Source organism: Ictalurus punctatus, chromosome 28, assembly GCF_001660625.3.
Source record: "Ictalurus punctatus breed USDA103 chromosome 28, Coco_2.0, whole genome shotgun sequence".
In the NCBI taxonomy this organism is placed as follows: domain Eukaryota; kingdom Metazoa; phylum Chordata; class Actinopteri; order Siluriformes; family Ictaluridae; genus Ictalurus; species Ictalurus punctatus.
This window is the reverse complement of record NC_030443.2, coordinates 15,555,822-15,581,041: the sequence shown is the minus strand read 5'-3', so window position 1 is coordinate 15,581,041 and position 25,220 is coordinate 15,555,822. Positions and strand designations below refer to the sequence as shown.

The 25,220-nt window shown below is 40.0% G+C and overlaps 4 protein-coding genes across 6 annotated transcripts in view; 1 reads left to right on the top strand and 3 right to left on the bottom strand.

Annotated features, from left to right (window-relative positions):
* Positions 1-5,475, bottom strand: part of npr2 (natriuretic peptide receptor 2) — a 45,960-nt gene extending 40,485 nt beyond the window's left edge. For both annotated transcript variants that reach the window (XM_047152023.1, XM_017459987.3), the window contains exon 1: positions 4,485-5,475. In XM_047152023.1, coding sequence (XP_047007979.1) covers positions 4,485-5,181 — 697 coding nt within the window. In that variant the 5' untranslated portion in view covers positions 5,182-5,475. The remainder of the gene's footprint in view (positions 1-4,484) is intronic.
* A 2,015-nt stretch (positions 5,476-7,490) lies between these two features.
* anapc2 (anaphase promoting complex subunit 2) lies at positions 7,491-16,761 on the bottom strand. 2 transcript variants are annotated; one of them, XM_017459984.3, is made up of 14 exons: positions 16,562-16,761; positions 14,322-14,577; positions 13,467-13,791; positions 13,187-13,319; positions 12,424-12,625; positions 12,147-12,266; positions 11,942-12,059; positions 10,937-11,115; positions 10,675-10,819; positions 10,445-10,520; positions 8,876-9,079; positions 8,504-8,636; positions 8,168-8,409; positions 7,491-7,774 (listed from the first exon to the last, which is right to left on the bottom strand). In XM_017459984.3, exons 1-14 carry the CDS (start codon positions 16,631-16,633, stop codon positions 7,562-7,564), a joined length of 2,418 nt encoding a protein of 805 aa, XP_017315473.1. In that variant the 5' UTR covers positions 16,634-16,761; the 3' UTR covers positions 7,491-7,561. The 2 variants fall into 2 exon arrangements, with proteins under 2 accessions (XP_017315473.1, XP_017315474.1); XM_017459985.3 differs by having other exon boundaries at positions 10,675-10,816.
* A 56-nt stretch (positions 16,762-16,817) lies between these two features.
* On the top strand, positions 16,818-21,245 carry ssna1 (Sjogren syndrome nuclear autoantigen 1). The gene is made up of 3 exons (XM_017459986.3): positions 16,818-17,048; positions 19,489-19,688; positions 20,991-21,245. The coding sequence occupies exons 1-3, from the start codon at positions 16,997-16,999 to the stop codon at positions 21,093-21,095; spliced, it is 357 nt and encodes a 118-aa protein (XP_017315475.1). The 5' UTR covers positions 16,818-16,996; the 3' UTR covers positions 21,096-21,245.
* A 44-nt stretch (positions 21,246-21,289) lies between these two features.
* tprn (taperin) overlaps positions 21,290-25,220 on the bottom strand; it is a 28,281-nt gene continuing 24,350 nt past the window's right edge. Inside the window, exon 4 of the mRNA XM_017459983.3 lies at positions 21,290-24,500. Within this exon, the coding sequence (XP_017315472.1) occupies positions 24,438-24,500 (63 nt within the window). The 3' untranslated portion in view covers positions 21,290-24,437. The remainder of the gene's footprint in view (positions 24,501-25,220) is intronic.

Here is a 25,220-nt window from a genome sequence, read left to right as displayed (position 1 = left end):
TGAGTTCTCGATTGGTCAGGTGTTGATGAATTTTCTGCGACAGCAACTCTGACAGTAATTATAGCTGTAATTCATAATCGCCGGTTTATATCAATGCATTCGTTCTAATAGGTTCTCGTTTCTACAGTAACAACTCATCCACAGAGGAAAAAAATACCTGTTGCTAGAAAAGTTTTCTGTTTAAGGAAAAACGTTTAAGGAAGGAGTCTCCAGCGTCAGCGCTTTCTAACAGTCCGGGTTAAAGCTTTTCGACAAGTCTTCATAACAGAGGACGTTGTGATTTCTCAGTAATTTCACAAGTTGTGTTTTATTATTTTTTTTCTTTTGTCTTATTAAGTTCAAGAGAGGAAAAAGATAGGCTGGTTAGGGTTAGGGTTAGACAATGTAAGTGATAACAGAAATGAACTAATCTCGTGTACATTCAACATAACATGTAACTATGAATGGATAAAAAGTATGCCGCATTGTTTTTGTAATAAATTAAAAAACGCTGCTGTGTAAGAGGAATAAAACACTATGGGGTGATAACGGTGACTCGGCGTGTTTCATCACACCATCATGCCGCTGATTATTTTACTATACCTGCATGCTCTGTTGTGTTTTATTTCTTTCGCCTTCTTGAATCGCAGTACAAATATTAGCAAACGTGTGCAGTAATGGCAATGTAATTTAAAACCCTGTGATGTTTCCTGGGAGTTTATGAGGTTGAAATGTTCTGTATTTAAAGCTAAGTCAGCACGGTCTCATAAATACATATTTGTAAGAATTTACAATGTGTAGCTTTTCTTACGAATTTCATTGCTATGAAATTGGACAAAATTTCTGATTTCTGATAGTGCACTAGTAGAAACATTAGTAGGTTCTTCAACGGTTCTTCAGATAGATCGATGCTCTTAGCTTCCTAAAGAGGTTCTACTGGGAACCCTCCCTGATTTAGGCTTGTGCATAGAACCTCTAATGGTTTGTAAGTGTAGTATCAACCAGTTTCGAATGAGATCAGGGGAGTTTGATGAATTTCTGGTGTCCTTCATCAAAAAAGACTTTTAAAAAAAATTTGTATTGCATTTTCTACAAAAAGTAACGTTTCTGTCTAGAAGGTAGAGAGTTTTGTTTCCTATGTCCAGTCTTTCATGCAAGTGATTATGGAAGTATTCCTTATTTATTGTAATTTATGGTGTCATCAAAAATGTTACACTTTTGAATGGATTCTGCCTCACTTATGGATAAAAAAAAAATAAACAAAACAACCTACCAAATGAATAAATGTAAAGGTAAAAAAAAAAGAAAAAAAAAAGAGTCCTCCCATTATTCAAAATGAACAATATGTTCTAAACGGATACAAATAGGAGGTGGAATATTTGTTGTTTTGTTTCAGAAAGTTTCACAGGGCATCTGGCTGAGACTAGAACTGGAGGTGCGCATCAGGACTGGGATCGCAGGGATGACAAAAAACCAAAACGTTGCACAAGCATGAGTTTCTCACTTCCATGAGGTCGCAAGCAAAAGCTGTCAGATATGAAGCTCAAATAAAGACTATGTTGATTAACATGAACCTGTGGTGATCCTTAGTACATGCCTGGTCAGGGTGTATATGATGAGGCTATTAGTTTGATTCTACAAACAAAAATAATAACTGCGTGAGCAGAAATATAAAAACCTCTACTTAAGACCAATTATGAACTCGAGTGATGGAGATGATGCCGAGGAACATCATGAGAACACCACGCTGACAGGTTTAAATCCAAATACAGATAGAGATAAGAATATTTGGGGTACTAAACAGATACCGATACAGATTAGTCTCTTGCATTGTGTTATGCTCCTATTTATTACTAAACGTGTACGAACGTGGCATCAAAAAGTTTTTATTTAGGACCTCCGGTGATAATAAGCGTTTCAGCTATGCTTTAAAATATAGCTAAGCTAATAATCTGGTTTAATAAACCATTATGCTTTAGGGTGTTTTTGTACCTCCTATTCGTTCTCACATATACAACGGCAAGTTGTTTCTTGCATGTCTGCGTAATTAAGGTTTGACTTTGGCCCAAAAAAGTGATAACCATCTAAAAATGTGCTATTACTGAGCTGTGCATTTTAAATCCATGGAAAGAAAGTTCAAAAGGTGACTAAAATCTGTTTTGGAATGAAAAATAACTTCTGCAAAATCACACCAATAATAACTGGGAACTAAGACAGGACTTAATAAGCCTGCACCTTCTGATCAACTTATCTTTCGATCTGAAGGTGTGTGATTAAATGTCTGAAATCGGTGTCGTAGACAAAAAATATAATCGTGCCGACGTGTTCGTTTCTTTCATTAGAAAACTGACATTTTATTGACAAAAATAGATTTGTTTTAAACGGATGACTCGGAGCGGAATATTCCGTAAAGCAGCCGATAAGTGTCCAGCGTAGGTGGATACCGTTTAAAAAGCATCTCTGGGGGATTCCTCAAGAATTCGGTTGAGAAAACGCCAAGAATTCATTTCTGGAAATTCTACGCAAAAAGCACGTCTACATTGAAGATGCTAAAATACGAAATTATTTTGATTTATTTTGGATTTTTTTTTTATCACAACATAATACCCATAGTTCCATTTATGTTCCTCCAGAGTTTTGTTGACTTGATTATTATTCTAAAATGTGGGTGGGAGGGGGATGAAACTTTTTTTTGTCTGTTTAAACTTTTATATTTCATTTCATTGAAAATAATTAACCAGTTCTATCCCACACTGAGCATGTCATCTCCTGAGAAACTCCTATCTGTAAAGCGCTCCCAAAAATACGCTCCTGCTGGACGCAGAGGGTGGAACGCGGCCAAAATTCTGGTGGCCCCTAAACAATGCCCCATTGTGGTCTAATTGAATTTAATTGAGTGGAGAGATGTGGATAGCGAGTGGGAGAAACATAAGCAGTAATATGTCTGTATGAGTACGCTTAAAAATATCACTTTAAAGAAACTAAAGGTACTAGATTTTACAGTTGAGTCTCAAGCGTATGTGTTTTGTAGCTTTAGTATTACACGTTTCACCTGGGAAAGTGAATACAGCGTCTATGAAGTTTATTTAAGGTACTAATTCGACCTTTAGGACCACTGTTGTGTCTTAAATGAGTTTTAACAGCGCATTACATTCACGTTCCCAGGAAACGAAAGTATTACAGACGTACTTGAGCAGAGGTTAAGTTCTAGTATTAAAATTTGATGGAAAGGTAAATTTTAAAACGGCATAATGGTTGTAGTAATGATGATGTAATGCACTTACTGCTTTATAGAAATGACTGTAAAATATATTGCTTCAGTCGTGCCATTTTTAACTGCATTTGAGCTACATTTGATCATAAAAGCAAAATGTGTTTGTGTTTCTTAGCAAGAAGAAAATAAGACGTGGCATAAGATATTTTAATGCCAAAACTAAACAAAAAAAAACAAACAAACAAAAAAAAACCCCCAAGAAATACTGAAAACACAAGCCCTTCGGGTGCACTCTCAGAAAAAAAAGCCTTGAAGTACTCCTCTTCACTGGGGTGGTACCATCAAGCATACCTTCAAGCAAGGTGGTACGTTTTGTACCTTTAAAATTAATTCATTAACAGCATTCTTCCCAAATGAAAGCAGCTCCTATCTTCTACATACTAAGGTCCAATACTCTCAGAAAAAGGGTGCTAAACTGTACCTTTCCTTGTCAATGGAGTGATACAATTAAGGGTTTACAGTTACAAACATTAGTACAGTTCAGTACCCTTTCTTCTGAGAGTGCACATCAGTTCAGTACCCTTTCTTCTGAGAGTGCACATCAGTGACAAGCATTAGTACAGTTCAGTACCCTTTCTTCTGAGAGTGCACCTCAGTGACAAGCATTAGTACAGTTCAGTACCCTTTCTTCTGAGAGTGCACCTCAGTGACAAGCATTAGTACAGTTCAGTACCCTTTCTTCTGAGTGTGCACCTCAGTGATAAGCATTAGTACAGTTCAGTACTCTTTCTTCTGGAGAGTGCACATCAGTTCAGTACCCTTTCTTCTGAGAGTGCACATCAGTGACAAGCATTAGTACAGTTCAGTACCCTTTCTTCTGAGAGTGCACCTCAGTTCAGTACCCTTTCTTCTGACAGTACACATCAGTTCAGTACCCTTTCTTCTGACAGTACACATCAGTTCAGTACCCTTTCTTCTGAGAGTGCACCTCAATTCAGTACCCTTTCTTCTGAGAGTGCACCTCAGTGACAAGCATTAGTACAGTTCAGTACCCTTTCTTCTGAGAGTGCACCTCAGTGACAAGCATTAGTACAGTTCAGTACTCTTTCTTCTGAGAGTGCACCTCAGTTCAGTACCCTTTCTTCTGACAGTACACATCAGTTCAGTACCCTTTCTTCTGACAGTACACATCAGTTCAGTACCCTTTCTTCTGAGCCTTGGTACAGGTTAGTAGGTTTTGGATGAGAGCTAAAGAGTCAATTAAACGCAATAAAACAGGGATGAAACTTACTTCTTCCGTTCTCCTTGACAGAAGTGACGATGTCTTTATAATTAGAGTGGTCCTCCTCGTAGGGAAAAGCTTCCACGGTGATGTTTTCTTTGCGCAGGTTGAGGAAAATGCCCTCGGAGAGGAAGAAGTGTGGCCGATCGTCCTGCTTTAAGTCGTGGAAGATCATCACCGCGCGCCGCGTCCAGTTAAACTGCGCGTGCAGCGCGTTGACGAAGTCTCCCAGCTTGGTGGTGGTGGGTCCGGTTCGGAAGATCGTCCCGAACTCGTCTTCGTTATCGAACCCGAAGGCGAGTCCTCCGGCGGTGATGAGCGGCAGCTTCCAGTGGGACGCGAACCTCCCGACTGACGCCACGGAGTACACGCAGCCCGGTCCGATGAAAGCGTCCGGTTTGTGGTAGAGTTTCGTATCCACGGCGATGATCTGCGCTTTGTTTTCGGAGCACGAGCCCGTGGAGTCTTCCACGCTGAAGTTCAGCAGGTCTATCCCGCGCGCTCCGAGCACTCCGCTTTTCAGGATGTTCTCTTGCGCCATGCGTATCGCAGGCAGCACGCGCGGAGATGCCCACGGGTATTTAATGTTGTCCGGGAGCAACACGGCCACCGTGATGTTATTCCCTGCATCTGTTCTGCACCAAGTCAGGACGCAGCAAATAAATATGACAAGGAAACAATGCACGAGATGCGTTTTATGTCCCATTCGGGCTCTGGGAAGAAAAATAACGACAGCACAAATCCAAGCAGAAGTTTAAAAAAAAAAAAAAATCCAAGGTGTTCTAAAAAAAAAAAAAAAAATCCCAAGTGAAAGGTTTATTCGTTTCTTTACGAAATCATATGGAATCAGAAATCTTGTACACAGCTGAGATGATGATCCATTTGAGGAGTCCTTAAAAAAAGTTGGTATGTGAAGTTGGTTGTGGTTTTGACGCTTGCTGCTTTGCTCCTTCCTCTTGACTCCTCCGTTCTCTGTGATGATATTCATCCAAGTGGCCAAGTTGAAATGAGTGCAGTCCTCCTCTCACTCAGCTCGGCCCCTGCACGTCATGTAAATAACCTGTTATAGCCACTACAACAGCTCCCTCTGGCGGTCAGGTGAAGTTTAAAGCCTTTACTACATTCAACAAAAATGGCCATGAACAGAGGTTTTAGTATACTGTAGTAAACGAAATGCACTACAGCTTCACCATGTCTTAAAAACAAATGTATAAATTCCCCTGAAAATTTCCATCCATCTTCTCAGGGAACCTGGAGCCTATCACAGGGAGCATCGGGCAGAAGGCGGGGTACACCCTGGACAGGGTGCCAATTCATCATAGGGCACAATCACACACACTTACACACCCATTCATACTCTACAGATACTTTAGAAATGCCAATCAACCTACCGTGCATGTCTTTGGACTGGGGAGGAAACCCCCGCAGCACGGGGAGAACATGCAAACTCCGCACACACAGAGCCACGGGGATCAAACCCCTGACCCTGCCAGTGTGAGGCAAAGATGCCAACCACTAAGCCACCGTACACCGCTCCTGAAAATTTGATTGGTTCAAAAAAATGCTGTAGTAGCACCCGAGGCGTCATTTTAACCTATAGAGCTCCAAAGTCGGCTAAAGTGCTTGTCTTCTGAGGTCTCTACGGTTCTCAAGCACTGTAGGTTACCGCGGTCACACAACTGGTGTCGTTTGAAAGCTACTGATTAGCTACTGATTTCTTCAGAAGTGCAGAAGATTCCCGGTTCTGGTGCAGACGCTCCGTGCAAGAACGTGGTCATGTGACAAGTGTGAACTCTATATATTTGAGCTGTATGGGTTGAGCAGATCGGGACGTCTGGTGTTCAAACAGTGCAACTGCGTTACGTGTATAATTAACAGAATGCAGATTTACAAATTAAAACAAACTGTCTTGTACGTAATGGTTCATACTTTGAGGGACTCACATGGCGGAGTCACACAGATTAATGTTAAATTGCTATTACACTTTTGTTAGAACAAAACACTCATGTATTTGTATAGATTTCCCTACGCCGGTGAAGTACGGTTTCAGTGCCCTCCATTAATATTGGCACCCTTGGTAAATATGAGCAAAGAAGGCTGTGAAAAATTGTCTATTATTTAACCTTTTGTTAAAAAAAATTCACCAAAACACCCTGCGCTCATGGACATCAAGTAGTTCCACTAGTGTCTGGCAAACTGAAGACGCTCGAGTTTGTTTTTGGATGAGAGTAGAGGCTTTTTTCTTGAAACCCTTCCAAACAAGTTGTGGTGATGTAAGTGACTTCAGATTGTAATTGCGGAGACTGTCTGACCCCAAGATGCAACCAACTTCTGCAATTCTCCAACTGTGATCCTTGAAGATTTTTTGGCAACTCGAACCGTCCTCTTCACAGTGCATTGAGACGATATAGACACACGTCCAATTCCAGGTTGATTCATAACATTTCCAGTTGACTGGAACGTCTTAATTATTGCCCCGATGGTGGAAATGCACATTTCCAATGCTTGTGCCATTTTCTTATAGACACGTCCCAATTTGTGAAGCTCAACAACCTTTTGCCGCACATCACAGCTATATTCCTCGGTCTTACCCATTGTTATGAATGACTAAGGGAATTTGGCCTGTTTGTTACCTCATATTTATACTCCTCTGAAACAATTGGTTGAACAATTTCCTGTTCCTAGTCATGCAGGTGTACTAAAAAAAATAAATATCAATGAGAATATACTTCAAATATATTTTTCTCATATGAATTCATACAGGTGCCAATAATTGTTGCACACCTGTACTTAAAGATTTTATTTATTTTTTTGGATAAACCTGTGTTTTGTTTGCAGTTGTTTGATATCCATGAGAGCAGAGTATTTTTAACAAAAAGGTTCAACAATAAAAGACAATTCTACACAGCCTTCTTTGCTCATATTTACCAAGGGTGCCAGTATTAGTGGAGGGAACGGTATATTTTTGTAGAAGGCAAAATGATGAACATGAGTGCAGTGGTAAGCAAAACACTCCACGATAAACAACTCAGCATTTTATTATTTGTGAAAAACGATCCAAGCAGATGAACTTTGTCTGCCCAGATCTACTGAGTAGTTTTGGGAAGTCTGTACACTCCGGCTGAGACGATCAGCTGGTGATCTCGCACTTTTTTCTGCAGGAAAGCCTGCAGCTCGTTGACGTCCATCTCGGTGACGCCAGGCCCTGTAGCCACAAACATGCGCAGCATGGAGTGAATCCTCTCCAGGGTCATGCTCTCCAGATTGGTCAGCATGGCCTGAATGTAGGCCCAGAACAACTGCAGTAGAACAGAGTGAAGGACAAGTCAGTGGCTGTAAAAAGAGCCACATGTGTTTATTCTTTTTGTACCGATACTGACACAATGATAATGATATGCAAGGAATAAAACGTGCATCCTGACAGGAAAATAATCAGTCACCATGTGGTGTAACGCGACCCGACATCCCATAGTTGATTAATTTCCAGCACATTCCCAAGTATTTCACTTCTCTTATGCCACAGCAATTTGCCAACACTAAGAATGCTTAGATCTACTTTTATAAAAGATTATTCAACACTTTCTACAGCTCTGTGATATAATGCTGAAAACTAGTATGACCAGGACTGCAGGTGTACAATGACTGACAGTGTAGGTTTTTCTGTGCGTGCAGGTATGCTGAACTCCACCCACCTGCAGCTTCTCCTCCCTCTGCTCCGACTGCGTGGTGGTGTTGGAGTCTCCCTCTTCGTCGCTGTCTATGAGCATGATGCCTCGGTCAGGCCGTTCGCGGCTGGAGGCCTTCTCGAGGACGCTGTATCGGCCTGGTGATTCCTCCTGCAGCACGCCGTGCTGCTGCCATAGCGCTAGCTTTCTGCGCAAAAGCTCCTGGGGCACACCCAGAACTCCGCTCAGCTCTTCCAGGGCCCATGTGCCTGAGAAAAACCACATTATTTACAGAACACATGCTTGCTTCCAGAGTTGCACAGTAGCATTCAGTCTGAGTCTGAGCCATGTTTATACCCTCACCCTTTTCCTGGAAGTGTAGGATGATGGCAGCGTGGATGGGAGACACGGAGAGGTTGGTAAGCGTGCGGTCCTCCAGCTCCACGTCTAGAGTTACCGATCCCAGGTGAGGCTTCCAGCTCAGAGTCCTCATAGCCTACACACACACACACACACACACACACACACACACACACACACGTGTCTTTGTGAGGATATTCCATTGACTTAATGATTAGTGTAGCTAATTAATTCCATGTCTACACTTCTACGTAAACCTTAACCTCAGCAACCTCAAGGCAAATATTTGGCAGGTTTAGTTTTTCAAACTAAAAAAAAAAAAAGGGGGGGGGGGGGGGGGGGGGTTTAAAAATAAAGAGTGAGAGGAAGAGAGACCTTGAGCTTTTCAAAGCGGTGTGTGTAGGTCTCCATCGATTTGGAGATGGCAGCAGGCAGTTCCAACTTCTCCTCTTTCAGCTGAGGCCAGAACTCTGAGGACAGGATCATGGCCGACAGAGGAACAGAAGGCTGCTCTTCCTCGGGCAAACGAGCCTCTTCTTCGTGAATGTTAGTGTTAATCCGCCGGGAATCCGCCACATCCTACAGAGAGGCAGACAGAAAGAGAGACAGAAGAGCATTCTTCAGTTTGAATGATTTTGGCATTCCTCATAGTTATCAGTGCAGATTTTCACTTGAGCTGCATCTTCAAATGCTGTGCTTCCTGACTTTTTGGTGCGAGTAGTGTGTTATACTGGGAAGTTGAACAAAATAAACTATTACTACAACTGGAATTTTATGTAGTGAACAGTGAAACGTACCAGTGCTGTTAAACTAAATATCAGCACTCACGGAACACTGCTAGTACAAACATTAGTGGACCGGAACAAACTATTTATTTTATTTTAATTTTTTATATACACACACACCTCAAAAAATTAGAATATCGTGGAAAAGTATCCCCCCCCGTAATTAAATTCAAAATGTGGAACATTCATATATTCTAGATTCATTACACACGAAGTGAAATATTTCAAGCCTTTTTTGTTTTGTTTTACTCTCGATCATTATGGCTTACAGCTCATGGAAATCAAAAATCCAGTATCTCAAAATAAAGAGTTTATAACACAGAACTGGCGACCTGAGAAGACTAATCAGCAAACAAACTCAAAACATCTGCAAAGGTTTCCTGAGGCTTTAATCTCCCAGTCTGGTTCAGTAGACTCATCCATCCATACTTCCATCTTCTCCGTGATTGTGGATGTGTCTACTGAACCAGACAGAGATTAAAGCCTCAGGAAACCGTTGCAGATGTTTTGAGTTTGTTTGCTGATTAGTCTTCTCAGGTCAACAGTTCTGTGTTATAAACTCTTTATTTTGAGATACTGGATTTTTGATTTCCATGAGCTGTAATCCATAATCATCAAGATTAAAATTTAAAAAAGGCTTGAAATACTCCTTTATGTATTAATACACATTATGTGTAATGAATCTAGAACATTTGAAAGTTCCACTTTTTGAATTAAATTACAGAAAAAAACATGAACTTTTCCACGATATTCAAATTTTCCGAGATGCACCTGTAAATTATGTTTTTAAACGGTTTGATAAAGTCAAAAATCATTTATGGCTCATTTTTAGATAAAATTTCTATTACAAAAAAAATTATATACTGTGCTATATCTAGTTACCAAAGATTTTTTTTTAATAATGTAATTTAATATTTTGTGTGGATCAATTTTACAGCTCGAGTCGAAACCTACCAGCCAGTAATGTTTAGAATGCCCTCTAGTGGACATTGATTGTAATCCTTCAGATGCAAAAAAGCTCACATTGTGTGAACAAAACAGTGTTTAGCAGCCAAGTGCACACTTGCGTGTAGTTATGCAGCAATAACAACAACAGAAAATAAAGAGACAGAAATTATATAATTAGAATTAAGCGTCAGTTTAAAGAGACAGCTCTGACCTTCAGCATGACCTCACAGTAATGCATATGGGACTCTCCAAACCTCAGCTTCAGCAACTCCACATTCCGAATCTCCCTACACAGACACACACACACACACACACACACCATTTATTTATAAAAACACAAACTAAATGGGTTCATAAATTAAATTGTGTGTTATGTCACATTTATAACAGTGTGATTACTCAGTGAGAAGTGTGTATAGTGTGTGTGGTGAGTGAACACACCTGGCTGTGTTGTAGTTGAGCTGGTGCAGCAGCCTGTCTGCCAGCACAGTTTTGTACTCATCAATGAAGATCTCCTTACTGCCAAAGATGCTCACCAGAAGACTGATGATGTCTGAGGAGCGCCGCTTAGAGCCTGTCTTATCTACTGAGACAAAAATCGAGCGAAGCTTAAAGTCAAAGAAAGCTAAGTTAGGAATGTATAGTGTCTATCAGGAATACAAGGTTTTATGACAGGAATGTATAGCGTGTGTGGGCCTATAACCTGTTAGGGCATCAGTAGGGTCAGGGGTCCACTCCTCTGGATCACTTCCCTCATCCTCACTATCCTGTGTTTCCAGGGTAACAGGGTCAGCCCGAGAGAGCTCACTGGCTAACTCGCTACAGCCCTCAGTGTCACCCGTTAGACTCGCGACAATCTGACGCACCGTGTCCTCACGTGTTCTGTCCAAGAAGAGATAAAACAGCTCAATCCTATTTTACACAACCAGAGTGTTAAATTAATTTTTATACGGTCTAACCCATTGTTAACAAACCAGAATCCGGTCCAATTTTCACCCAAGAGCCTAATCCAACTATCAAACCAGAGTCCAATATTTATTTTTTGTTCTGCCAGAGCCCAGTCCGATCTCACCCAACCAGAGCCCAATCCGATCTCACCCAACCAGAGCCCAATCCGATCTCACCCAACCAGAGCCCAATCCGATCTCACCCAACCAGAGCCCAATCCGATCTCACCCAACCAGAGCCCAATCCGATCTCACCCAACCAGAGCCCAATCCGATCTCACCCAACCAGAGCCCAATCCGATCTCACCCAACCAGAGCCCAATCCAATTTTATCTAGTCAGAGCCCAATCTGATTGTGCCCAACAAGAGCCCTGTCATATTTATCTAAGCACAGCCCAATTCAATTTTATCCTTTCAGAGCCCAATCCAAATGATGAAAATGGATTCAAACAGTGGACTTTCTCTCTGGCTTTCAGCTTCGAGCAAGAGCACAGGACACGATATGGCACAGAGCACTAGATGCTAGCAACCGTAAGGTGAGCAAATATGATAATTGTCTTAATGCAATTGGAGTTGAAGCCTTTAAGTAACGTCATTAAACCTCAACTGCTCCAGAACTGCCTTAATGGCAGACCCTGCACTCTGACCTCTGATATCCACAAAGTTTCCACAAGAATGCCCTGTAAGGATAAATAACGCTAGTAACATGAAACTTTGTTTGTGTTTACAGAGTGTGCTACAGATACAGAGTCTTGCCTAACCTTAGGTATTTGCGAATGGGTTGGCAGGCCACCTGAAGAATGACCATGGAGGGGTCAAGTTCCCGTAAAGCTTTAATGGCTGAGATGTAGACAGTTATTATGTCAGATGTATGAACTCCTGCAATGGAGAGAGGGATCTTTAAGTTAACCATTTTTTTTTCTTAGAGAAAGTGCATTACTTTTCTGCCAGAGATTTTCTGCTGACCTGGGTGCAACAGACGCGTCTCAAAAGCGGATTTGAGAGAGGTAAGGAGTTGCTGTCTTTGATTGGTCCGCTCCAGACAGAACTTCAGATCTTCAACAGCAGGGGTGGATTCTGGGAAATCTACACAGGCAAATGAACATATACATATTCAACAGTTTCAAATAGCAGAGCATGTAAAACCTGCAAATTATGCACATCAATCAAATTCATCTTCAAGTGAATGGCATAGTATCACCACATCACAATGGTGACTCACTCATCTTTTTTTCTTTTTTACCTCGAATGATGCTGAAAAGCTCCTCGATCCTCATGTTGACGTAGATGCGGCAGAAGAACTGCTGCATATGACAGCGCCAGCGCTGGAGGATGGTACTACCAATGTAATCTAACATCCCATCTGTTGGCAAAGTGTTGCTTCCGGCCTCGCCTACCTCGCTCGCAAAGACCCTACTAAGCCAACCAAGGACCTGCTCTAACCACTGCAGAATGGAAATAAAGAAACAAACAATCAGGAACTGGGATATGGAGAAAGATGGCTACTGTCATAATTATTCCAGCATAGCCATCAATAAAAATGCCAGAACGCCTTAACAGCTGAAAAACTGTATGGAAACTGTTTGGATTTACACACACACACACACACACACACACACACACACACACACACAGTAAGTTTGACCAATTGATCGGTTTTGCCAATTAACCGGCACTGCTGACTGATTGTTTTTCCCGGTTGCATCCGTTGCATGAGTGGCTAAGAAGGGTCTGCCATCATGATACAGTGAGCAGCCTCTAGAGGTGAAAAAAAAAAACTATTGCTGGCAAATTTTGTTGTGTTATTTAAAATGTTTTTGATTGCTCTCATTTAGATTCCTATTAGAATGAGCAAGTCCTTAAATACAGGAGTCTAAATTAGACTTCTTCAGGTAACTTTGTATTAGTCATGAACAGCAACAAACTACTACAATAACGTGCAACTGTAGTCTGGTCTTATGTGAGAAATCTATGCGAACAAAGCCTTAAAGAAAACTCTGACATACCTCATTGAAGTCTGAAAGGAAGGATCTTTCGTATTCGCCTCTGCAGCGCTGCTCCATCCTCTGCTCGATCAGGCGGTGCAAAATGTTGGTCACAGCCTCAGAGCTCACTCTTTCCAATAGCTGCAGTCTGGAGCTGCAACACATAACACACACAGCATGACCTGCTTACCCAGAGGATACACAAGAGAGAAGAACTACCTAAATAAACTTTTGTAATAGTTTTTAATTAATAAATAAATAAACAAACAGTTCTTCGAGATGCATGCACTCGTGCACTTACAGGATGTGACTAAACTCTTGCAGCTGCTCCAGAGCATCTTGGCACCAGCAGACCTGTTGTGCGGCGGCGCAACCAGTGCACGTATCATTCCCGTTGCTCTCTGCTGCCACGTCATCAGCCTCGATCTGCTCTTCCATCTGGCTCATGTACACGGAGAAGGTGCGGCTGTAGAACTCCAGGACGCGCTGCTGTAACACTGGAGGTGGAGAAAACAGGAGGATGGCACGGATGATGGAGAACGCCCTCTCTCGCAGGCCGTGGGCTCCGGGTCCGAGCAGACCTGCTCGACCCTCGTCCTGCCACGTACCGAGTCGCTCAAGACCACCTGAGACCAGAAAATATAGAGCGCATTCTTACTTAGGGAACGAGATCCGACATATTAGGGGAGACATATATCCATTTAGAGCTAAATCAAATGAAATAGCACATAGATACCTAAATTATTCAGCACTTTCCCCAGCTATACATTTAACAATATAATAATAATAATAAACCCTTCACAAAGTCACTTCGATATTGACTTTGAATATTCAACTCTGATCAACCATTCAGGTACGACGTGCCCAATAATTTCTTACAGAACCGATATTATTGTGGTTGCATGTTGGTCCAGCCCCCGTTCGCAAGAGTTTCCTCTCATATTCTTATTGCCTGTCGCTTTTCTTGCCAAAATAAATAGAAGATTAATCGCTGAGGATTTCAAACACGCTTGAAAATATCGGAAAATATGCAACAGTATACAGAAGTCACCGAAAAACACTGGAGTACTCCTTTAACTTTTAGGGTAAATGTATACAATTTATCAATTTACCATCAACATAAAAAAAAGGCACAAAAGAGGAGAACCCAGCATACAGAGAAAAGGTTGGAGCCGCCGCAGCAGGGTCCTAAAGGCTTCCAAAAGTGCTACGGCTCGGGCTCTCTCTTGCGTTTCGACCTCCGGCTGCTGAAGTCCAGCCCAGAACTCCGGAGCCACGTGGGACGCCAAAGAAACCTGCAGTGTCTCCAGCAGCCAACCTTCCACATACTGACCCAGGCCTTTCTTACACAGCAGGGTCAGAGCCTCAGAAACAGACTCATCAGTAACAGGAGGGGGTGTGGATGGAGATACCTACAGGACAAAATGCACGCTTAATACACATGAGAATCGTATTTAAAAATCATACATCATACAATGGTGTGACCTTTTGGGATGGTGCTTTACGTTTTTAAATATGGTGTCGCCCGTAGAGCGCACAGAAGTTCCATCTGCAAATGCTACGGAGTTCAAAGAAGCGTAAATGCAGTCGTTATTCTGCTGTTGGTGCCTGAGTCTACAGACTATTAAGGTTAATTATTTAATTTTTTTTTACAGGTCCTTCAATAGACTACATTACAGTGCCTGTGCAGATTTACACCTGTTTCTGCACAAATACACCAATGGATATGTACTGTATGCAATCCCCTCTAAAAGTATTGGAACAGCAAGGCCAATTGTTTTTGCTATACAATGAAGACATTTGGATTTGAGATCAAAAGATGGATATAAAACGATAGATCAGAATTTCAGCTTTCGTTTCCTGATATTTACATATAGATGTGTTAAACAACTTAAAACATGGCAGACCACCCAACGTTTAGGCGAGCAACAGTATAGGAACAGATAAGTCTTGAAGTAAATTAAAGTAAATAACACTTAATATTTGGTTGCATAGCCCTTGCTTGCAAGAACTGCATCAGGCCTGTGTCTTATTGACATCACCAAATTGCTGGTTTCTTCTTTTGTGATTCTTTTCCAGACTTTCAAGTGTGGTTTCTTTCAGGGGGGTTTCTCCCTTCAGTAGGTGAAATGCTGCTCAGTTGGGTTAAGGTCTGGTGATTGACTTGGCCAGTTTAAAACCTTCCATTTTTCCCCCTTGATAAAGTCCTTTGTTGAGTTGGCAGTGTGTTTTAGATCGCTGTTTCGCTGCGTGATGAAGTTCCTTCCGATTAATTTGGATACATTTCTGGCCGCCAGAATGTCCATGTAAACTTCTGTATTCATTCTACTGCTTCCATCATGAGTTCAATCATCAATAAAGATTAGTGAGAATGTTTCAGAAGCAGCCATGCAAGCCCAAGCCATGACGCTACCTCCACCATGTTTCACAGATCAGCTTGTATGTTTTGGATCATGAGCAGGTTCTTTCTTTCTCCACACTTTGGACTTTCCATCACTTTCGTAGAGGTTCATCTTGGTTCCAGAACCTTTGTGGCTCGTCTGTGTATTTCTTTGCGAATTCCAATCAGGCTTTCTGATTCTTACTGCTCATGAGTGATTTGCATCTTGCGGTATGGCCTCTATATATCTGCTCTCGACGTCTTCTTCACACAGTGGATTGTGATACCTTCACACCTGCACATGGATTCCGATATTCATATGCGTCTGCCATGTACGCAGAAAGATCGGATATTCCACAGTCAATGCGAGTCGTACGTCATTGAAAAAGCGACTGTGGCGAATGGTGTCAACTCAGATGGACAACAACCGCGAACACAACTCTCAACAAGGGTTCTCTTCTTTTTTTCTCCACCTGAAGAAGCGAGTGTTTTGCTCACCTTTAAATGTGGTGCAGAAAGCAAAATCTTGTATTATATTTTTGTCTGCATCCATTGCAAATTGCGTTTTTTACTTCCTTTTTGAGCTAAGCTTCCGGTGACGTCTACATTTGGTTGTTTCACGAGGTGTCGAGTGTAAATATAGATATGGGTCACTTTTAAACGAAGATGTATGCAGGTCATTCCAAAAAATCGGATATAGTCAACAAATCGGAATTGGGCATCAGGACCTGCAGTGTAAATGCAGCCTAAGGTGATCCGTAGAGTGTCAATAAAATGACTAACAGACGCATCCAATCACAAACAAATATTCCGGACCGGAAGTAAATTTTCCAAATCGGCGTTCTGTGACTTTATAAGCTTCTGCAAAATCCATGGCTTAATGCATTGTTTGGTTTTCATTTTCTACATTTCCTCCAGGTTATTTGTACATGTAAGGATTTTTTTTTTTTAAATCGTCTATCGCACCTTTAACTGTAACGTTATGTTTTATTTATTTCTTTTGAAATTTCTCTCACCAGTGCTGCAGTCACAGTGTCCCAAGCTGCCGGAAGCCCGTGCAGCATTAAAACTGCCGAGTTATCGTTCATGTTCGGACCACCACAGTTTCCTTAAAACGCATTCTTTTAATCGCAGTTTCCAAACAGCGCCGTTTTCATGCCTCGAATCGAATTTTATCGCGCTCTTCTCTCTCAAGCGTCGGTCGCGTATTGATGACGTCGACGCTCCCGGAAGTTGATAGAACGACTTGAGGGGGGGGAGTTCTTATTTGTAAATCGCTCTGGAAACAGAAACAGGGAGGACTGACGCGTGGGTCTGATACAGAGACACTGTGGAGCGAATTGCAGCCAGGATTTTAAGCAAGATAGTTAACGAGCTTCAATATATGAGCATTAAAAGTAGAAGTTTAGTGTAAAGCAGGTGGACTTGGGGCGAATTAAAGGTAATCAGCAATGACCCAACAAGGAGCTGCACTGCAGACATACAACAACGAGCTGGTCAAGTGTAAGTCCATATTGTAAGCTCCATATTTCTGTGATTTCTTTTGTTGTTGTTGTTTTTGTTTTTGTTTTAAAATAACTTAATTTACTCACTCTGCTAGGAGGACTAATGTGGATTTAAAGTCTAAGTAGTTAAGTAGCTGCCATAAAGCAAGGCCAGCAGTTTTCCTGTTTTCAGTATCTGCTGAAAATGTTCTTTTATTGAATTATTTTAAAGCAGGAAACTTTATCTTAGCCTATCTAATTTGGAATAAAGGTGGTGTGTTCAGATTTAATACGTTTTAAGATCTGGAGAGACACCATGGAAGAAATGATCATAATCTGATCACTGTATTGGCGTTAAAAAAAAAAAAAAGTCAAAGACCCCCTCAGTGCAAATGTATTTTAAATGATTTTTTTTTTAAATAAACAAACTAATAAAAACAAGAACTTTATTTACATTTGTACAATCATGTTTTGTTTGGAGCCTGTGTGTGTGCGCGCGTTTGTTTATTAATTGTTTTTATTAAATTTATTAACTTTATTAACTTTCCACCCATTTTTATTATTAAACATGTCATTAGATTGCAGTTGACAATATTTATAGGCATAATAGCTTTAATAATGGAGTCGTCTGGAAGCAAGTTAGAAAATCACAGACCCATGTAGTTATACTTCCTGGATCCATTTTAAGTACTACAGTTCTATATTTCCTCACACTCAGCTGATTTGGTCAACATAAACTATCAATGATATTAATAAAACTATCACTAATATCAATAATACCTTAAAATTAGGACTGGGCAAACAGATGATATATTGATGTTGTGATCATTTATGTCACAATACACATTGTACTTGTATCTTGGTATCATGATTCGTTTTTCAAACTTTTTTGTTTGTTTGTTTGTTGGTTTAAAGAACAATTACAAACTCTGATTGGAAGGTGCTGATTTGATGTAAACATTCGGTACATTTTAAAATTATTTTTAAAAAACATTTAATTATGACGAATTACAATTTATCAAATTTTTCTCCTTTTCAGTTGTAATTTATTTAAGATGTTAAATAGAACTATAAAATATTATACATATGATTATGAAAAATTATTGAAAATAATCCAGATTTGGCATAGTTTGTGTATATGTTTTTAAAGTTTATTTATATTGAGTTCTACATAGTGTGGGTGATATGACAGAAGTTTAGAATAATTTCTAAAAATAATAGTAATAATAATTCAATGATGCATTAACCCTCTGCAGCATGAATTATTACATTTACATTAAAAAGAAAATGTTGTTATGGATTTTTATCACTTGAATTAGTTCAAGCAATAAAAATATATTTTTGGAATGGTGGAAAGTATCATAATCAAAATACTATTATATAATATAATTATACAATGATATAAAAATAAAGTGCAACTGCAGAATGTCTGAAATGAGTAATATAGTAAAATGAATGTACATAAGTAAAACAGCAATTTTGTTTTAAAAAAATAATACATTAATTGTTGCCATATGGCAACACGATACAATAAAGGGTTAATATCTGTTTAATATTTATTTAATGTCTACATTGTCTAACATTGAAAAGGAGAATCTGTAAAAATTGTAACATTTTACAATTGAAAAGATTAAGTACAAAATCGGCTGATAAAAAAAAAAAATCACAATTTCCAGGATATTTTAGAAAAAGTAGTCAGGATTAAGCTAGAATTATTAAACCTGCATGAATAAAACAGGAGTAAAAGATCTCTCATTAATGTGATACGAGTTTAGTAGAGTTGCAGCGCGACTTTGCACACCTCTGTCTACTAATAATATCTCTAATGTAAGTCAGATTTTGGGGCTTATTTTGGAAAAAAGTTGCACTCGAGGCATTCTTTGGTTGTTGGTTTAGTCCGTGATAAACACGCGTGGTCCTCCTTCATTAATTAGTTTTGTATGATTCAGCGGAAATTCTGCTGAACAAAGGGTTTTTTTTTGTACCTATAGAAAGTCCCACTTACTTTTCATTACCATGAACAAATGTACAGTATAGATTATTTATACTGCACTTTTATATTGCAGTTCACATTAAAGTGTGTTCAGAGGTAATTAAGTTGTGTGAAAAACAAATGCTGTGTAATGTTAAAGTTGCTCATCTAGATTATAGCGAACAGCTCTACAAATGGAAACGATTATGACGTGTTGTGTTTTAATAAATAAAAAATACAACATGTACAAAATCTGACAATGTAATTGTTGTGGTATCAGAGGAAATAATACATTTGAGGACATGCTATAATAGAAATCTAACTATCTTTGGGGTGGCAACAGTAAGTCTGCTGTCATTATTGTATTGTATTCCTTAAACCCAAATTCAAATGATGGCAAATTTATTAAAAAAAAAATCCTTCCGAAGCTAAAACGCAGCGAGAGTGTTCCAGAAATTTCCAAATGTAATTGGTTCTCCTTCCTCAGGTATAGAGGAGCTGTTCTTGAAGAGGGACGAGCTGAATAAGCAGATCCAGCAGGAAGAAGAGGAGAAGACTCGTCTCCAGCATGACATCCGTGTGCTCACGGAGAAGTTAAACCGCGTGTCCGAGAGTCTGGACCACCGCCTCACTACCCGCAGCGAACTAGACCGGACCATCGCTGAGACGGAAGCTGCATACATGAAGGTACGGATCAAGATCTTATTTCGTGAATTATTTTTTTTTTCTTCCTGTAATGTAATTTATTAAGGTAATCCTTTGGAGATTATTTCACATTGTAGATAATGAACAACAATTCTGCTTTGTGCTTTCAAACAAAAATCACAACAGAATTAATAGATTTAACGTGAACGTAATCAGTCAACCGCTGACCGGTTTCAGTGGTACTACCTCTGGGTAACGCAAAGCATCTCAACTAATGAAGTGGACACACTCTCCCACATGTGGCTGATTAAAAACCAACACAGTGATGGGAGGTGGGACGGAAGACTGCATGTGTCTCATCCACTTGGTGCTACATTTTAAAATGAATGAATCAGAGGTGGGAATATCTACAGATTAGCCATAGCATTTACGATTATTTTTGACCACTTGCTACAGCTATATGGGAGACAAACACAAATAAAATTCACCGGCAGAACAGCCAGTTCACTGAAGGGGAAAGGACGCAGGATTATAGCGGTTATTTCCCTGTCTGGGTGAACTTGTGAGCAGTAGAATGCGGAACTGTGGCCTCTTGGCTTATAATTGGCTTATATCTTATACAAAATTTTATCATCTCTACTCGATATTGTACGTTCAGTAGCTATTCAGAGTACACTTGTACGAGTTTAAAAAAAAAATGCACCAAATGAGCATCTTTTTTCTAACAGTCGACATACGAATAAGGAACTCTGATATATAACTCGCCTAGAAGCCACACCCCCTTCCCATATCTCGCATGCGTTGGACTAGGCTCACAGGGTGCCCTTACATTCTAGCAAGGTAAATGGAGAATGTTTTGAGTTCATTTGTATGAAATAGCGTAAGTTGGACTTGGCTAACATTAGGCAAGTATATATTTAACATCAGGTATGTATATTTATTAAGCATGGCAGTTCTTTTACGTCCAGATATGTTAAAAAAATGACACGTGGCATTCAAGGCAAAAAAAATATTACCTAGACATGATTAAATATGCCTACAACGAAAGGTCAGATCTAACAGTTTAGATAAGTCAGATAAGTCCGATAACAGGATTTTGGAGGTTTTTTTTTTTTTTTTTTTTTGTAATTGTTACAGCCAAAAATGTTTTTTAATTTTTTTTTTTGCATTAGGGGTTTTGTCTTGAATAATTTAGTTTTTTCTTTCTACCAGCTAGGAGTTTCTTGTTAGCAGTATGAGCACCTCTCTAAGCATAAAACCAGACATGAAGCAGTTACTTGATTCATTCGCTTGCTGTGTATAAAAACTAATTCTTTTTTTTTCCCCTCTCTCGCTCTCTCCCAGATTCTAGAAAGTTCTCAGACCCTGTTAAGTGTTTTGAAGAAGGAGACTGGGAACCTCAGCAAAGCCACAGATCCCAGGCGCAGCAAAGACCGTTTACCTCTATAGTCGTTTCCTTTAATTTCATGTTGAAATGCCCCGATACCATGCAGCATTTAACCCTTTCATATCTTGATATTTTAATATTGAATTCATTTCCTACTATGGCGATGCACTGTATTTAAATGGGACGTTTTTAATAAAGGTTATTTCTAGGGATTTGTGTTTTTTGTTTCATGACCATTAAAATTGTCACAACCGACCCCATTAACCGCCTTCACTTTATTGAACATCAGTTTGCAGGTTTAACAGTAGGTTGTTGTTTTTTTCTCTCCAAATCTTCTTCAAAATCAATGACACAAATTGTACATGTAAATTTAGCCAAGGACAGAAATACAAGAAAATAAAGTTAAATGTACAGTACAAACAGCAACCTGTTTCCACTATGAAAATGAACAGGGAGGTGTGGAAGAGTGGATGGACGGTTTTATTCAACTTTTTACCTCATACGTAAATGCACAGGCTCCTAACCTTTTCTCTGAAGACTCCTAAGCTAGCTACTCTTAACATTTTAGCTAATGTTTTTCAGACTTGCTAGTTTATTTTATTTTTTTTACTTACTAATCAAGCTGTTATTGGAATGAAGCATCGATGCAAAATATCTGACACCTATAGCAAATTTTTTCCCTGTGGGTAGTAGAGGAATATTACTACTTAACTATTACAGTATCTCTGCCATTTCGGTGTTCATTACAGCTGTCATTTCCCAAAATTAGTCCATCCATGACTGCGACACTTCCCCAACCATCTCAACGTTTTAAGCAAGATTACAAAAGGTGCAAAATAAAGCAAAGAAGAAAAAAAAAACCCAGTGCAAATGAATGAAAGTAAAAGTCAAGCTTTTCCTTTTCTTCATCCTCTTTTAAAAAAATTTTTGTTAAAAATAAAGCACCTTAATGCTACGGCAGATGTGTAGAACTTCTCGCTAAAATTCCTAAAAAGATACTAAAAGTTCTAAACTAAGAAAATTTCTTGTTTATGAAATAAATTATGAAAGCGTGTAGAATACTGGCCAAAGAAAGCATATTGAGACTAATGAGAATCCCTCTTGCACATCCACATACGCTCCCACACACACTAGGGTCAGTTGGCATTGTGTCTCCAGGCAGTCTTTTTGTCCTCACACACACACACACACACACACACACACACACACACACACACACACACACACACACACACATCGTGACTGAACTAACCGTTCCTTTTTTGCTCACTGGAATGTGAAAGAATTTCGAGTTCAGAAAGTCACGTAGTGCGTGAGCAGGACAAAGAAAATGAAATCCGAACCTGCTTATATAACCTTATATAGTGATGTCACTACACGTAAAAATGACGACTTAACACCAGAGGAAATGTCTGTTGGCATCGATGAACAATACTGCGGTGTTCGATATGCCGTTACATCACTGACACAGTGTTATATCTCATTCAAGACAGTGTTATAAATATATCAGAGCTGGTTGTTTACATAATAATAGCTGCATATTTAAAGTGTTGCATTGTGTTCGTTGAAACCATCAGTGATGTTACTTTTTAACTTTTGGTTGTACATAAACGTCCGAGTTATGCTTCCATCTGAATACAGGGTTGAGCATGGCGGTTTGTAAAAAGTGCACGTCCACCTCAGCAAAACAGCGGGAGGTACGCCTCCGACACCTGTCTCATAAAACGCCTCTTTCACCAGTAATGTTAAGTTCAATTTACTGAGTCGATTCTTTCGAACTCCTGTTTGACTGATTCAATTTTGCCTTTGGGGGACGACAAGGACATAAAACCTTCAGATTGCGCAACATAATGTTCCAGCTTGTTTGTTTAAACAACAATCTAGCTAAACAACTCCCAGTGTTGTAACGGTTTATGGGATCAGCTCATTTTGTTGGATTTCAAGTCAAACATGACAGAAAGTGACTCGACAACTGATTCCCCGCAGACTCGATGAGTCAAGTGATTGAGTTCATCGTACGTCGCAGTGGATCTTGGGAGCTGCACGTTTCTTTGTGGTTCCTATATTCAAACATCGCTGATGGCAAAGTTATTGGTTCATAGAGTCGATCATCTGACTCGATTTGGCTCATTTTGATTCGCTTGTTAGAGTTCAGTGCACGGAGCCACTACGTGGACTGACATGCGCGTGGTATAAAAATGAAGTGAAAATAGTTGGATGTCGTGTGATGTTTCGGTTTATTCTTAAATTAGTCTTTTTTAAAATTATTTTGAAAAGTGGTTCAACTGATTCAATAAAAAGAGCCGGTTCAGACCATGAGCTGTTTCAATGAGTCAAGTCAGGCATCACTATCACAGTGCAGTGTCAGGTATGAGACCAGCGTTGCTAAAATTGACTGTTTTTTTATAATTTTTTTAAAAATCTAAAGTGACAAGATGCAACTAAGTAGTTTATCGATTGCTGAAAGAGCCAGCAGTGGCAGCTTGGTAATGCTGGGATTTGAACCCATAACCTACTGATCACATTAAGCCGAATGCCTTAACTACTGCCCAGAGAATCTATCGTTTATCCACATTTCCCAAACATTACATCACAAGCGTTCCACTTTAATCAATCTCTGAGGCTGCGGAGAAATCGGCACGGCCCCGATCTCTACGTGCCCATGTGTTATTTTCATGGACAACGGTAAAAACCATGCACATCCTGTTGTTTACGTCCCGCCCTGCCTGTTCAGAATAAAGCATAACTCGGTCTTTAAGAGCCGCTTGCTGTAAACGGCGTCAAACGCAATGCAAATCCGACTCGCGTGAGCAAACTAGATGTGCGAGGTCACTGAAGAGGAGCTTCATATTGGACAAGTTGCACAACACAGGCATCCAGGAAACATGAAACATACACAGGACAGTAAAAGTGGTGGAACAAGAACAAAAAGAACAAGAATTGTGGCACCCTTTCGTTTGTTATGTACTGCTATATGTACTGTCTCTTTTTATTTCCTTTTTTTCTCTCTCTCTTTATATCTTGGGCAGAGTCTTATTATTTACATCAGCCGAGTCCAAGCGTCTTTCTCCGTGTTTAGGAAATTTGGTCACTTTCATGAGGTGAACAGAGCTACACAGATATAGAGGGCGAGAGACAGAAAGGCGACGTTTGAGCCTTTAAAACGTTTTTTTCTTTCTTTTTCTCTCGCAGTACATAAAGCACATGGAGACAGGAAGTCAAGAGCAAATCAAATCAACCGTACAGGTTGGCTGGTAACACCTCAGCAGAGATGGAATGGAAAGACAGCTTGTTTGTGTGAATGCTACTGGTTCTTGTGTGTATGTGTGTGTGTGTGTGTGTGTGGGGTTGTGAGTTGTCCAGGCTGGTGGTTGGTCCAGTGTGCTCCAGGGTTCTGGGGAAATTTAGAAGTATAGAGCTGGTTCACTGCTGAAGTCGGAGAGAGAGGAGCTGTCTGCTGGCGTCAACTTGAGGGGGGAAAAAAAAAGAAAAAGACGAGTCATTTTCGTTGGTTCTATTAACATTTAGATTTAAATACTTTTTTGAATCAGAAAAATGACAGGGGTTTGGCTTTTCCCTGTTAAATAACGTCTGGAAATTCTTTAAGGACGACCATGTAGATGGAACTGAATACTTGTGCCAGTTTTATGACGTAGAAATTGTTTGTGCTGGTCCGGTTTTCCGGTCTATGGCTGACATTTAAACGACTTGTTAATATCTTTATAATGCAAGCACGTAACCTACATACGTTTTTATAATCCGTACACATATTATACAAGGGTGTCCCAAAAGTCTCCATATATTGGGGAAATTAACACTTATTGGTAAAATAGCTTCCAAAATTTTTCATACTTCATACTGGTTTTTTTTCTTTAGATAACATTCAGGAACACTTTTGACCAAGAAGAACGTTTCGAAATCGCTCTCATGGCTGGATCGGGAAGCTGTCGTAAGGTTGCGAGGGACTTTAACAGGAAACATGGCAAGCACAGAACACACACACACCACACCACACCACACACACACACACACACACAAGACTGATGCTAAACTTATTAACAAATTCAAAAAGACTGGAAGTGTCGCGGACCGACCGAGACATGGACGTCCACTGATGGAGGCACAACCGACGTTACATAGTCCCATATGTATGGAGACCTTCGGGACACCCTGTATTCTTTCAAATA

Excerpts from the sequence above, each read along its gene's own strand:
- anapc2 (XM_017459984.3), bottom strand. The coding sequence starts at position 16,633 with ATGAACGATAACTCGGCAGTTTTAATGCTGCACGGGCTTCCGGCAGCT. Across the intron at positions 12,267-12,423 it reads GCTTTTCAGCATCATTCGAG|ATTTCCCAGAATCCACCCCT; the intron begins GTAAAAAAGAAA and ends TTGCCTGTGTAG. Across the intron at positions 9,080-10,444 it reads ACTGTGAGGTCATGCTGAAG|GATGTGGCGGATTCCCGGCG; the intron begins GTCAGAGCTGTC and ends GCCTCTCTGTAG.
- ssna1 (XM_017459986.3), top strand. The coding sequence starts at position 16,997 with ATGACCCAACAAGGAGCTGCACTGCAGACATACAACAACGAGCTGGTC. Across the intron at positions 17,049-19,488 it reads CAACAACGAGCTGGTCAAGT|GTATAGAGGAGCTGTTCTTG; the intron begins GTAAGTCCATAT and ends CTCCTTCCTCAG. Across the intron at positions 19,689-20,990 it reads CGGAAGCTGCATACATGAAG|ATTCTAGAAAGTTCTCAGAC; the intron begins GTACGGATCAAG and ends GCTCTCTCCCAG.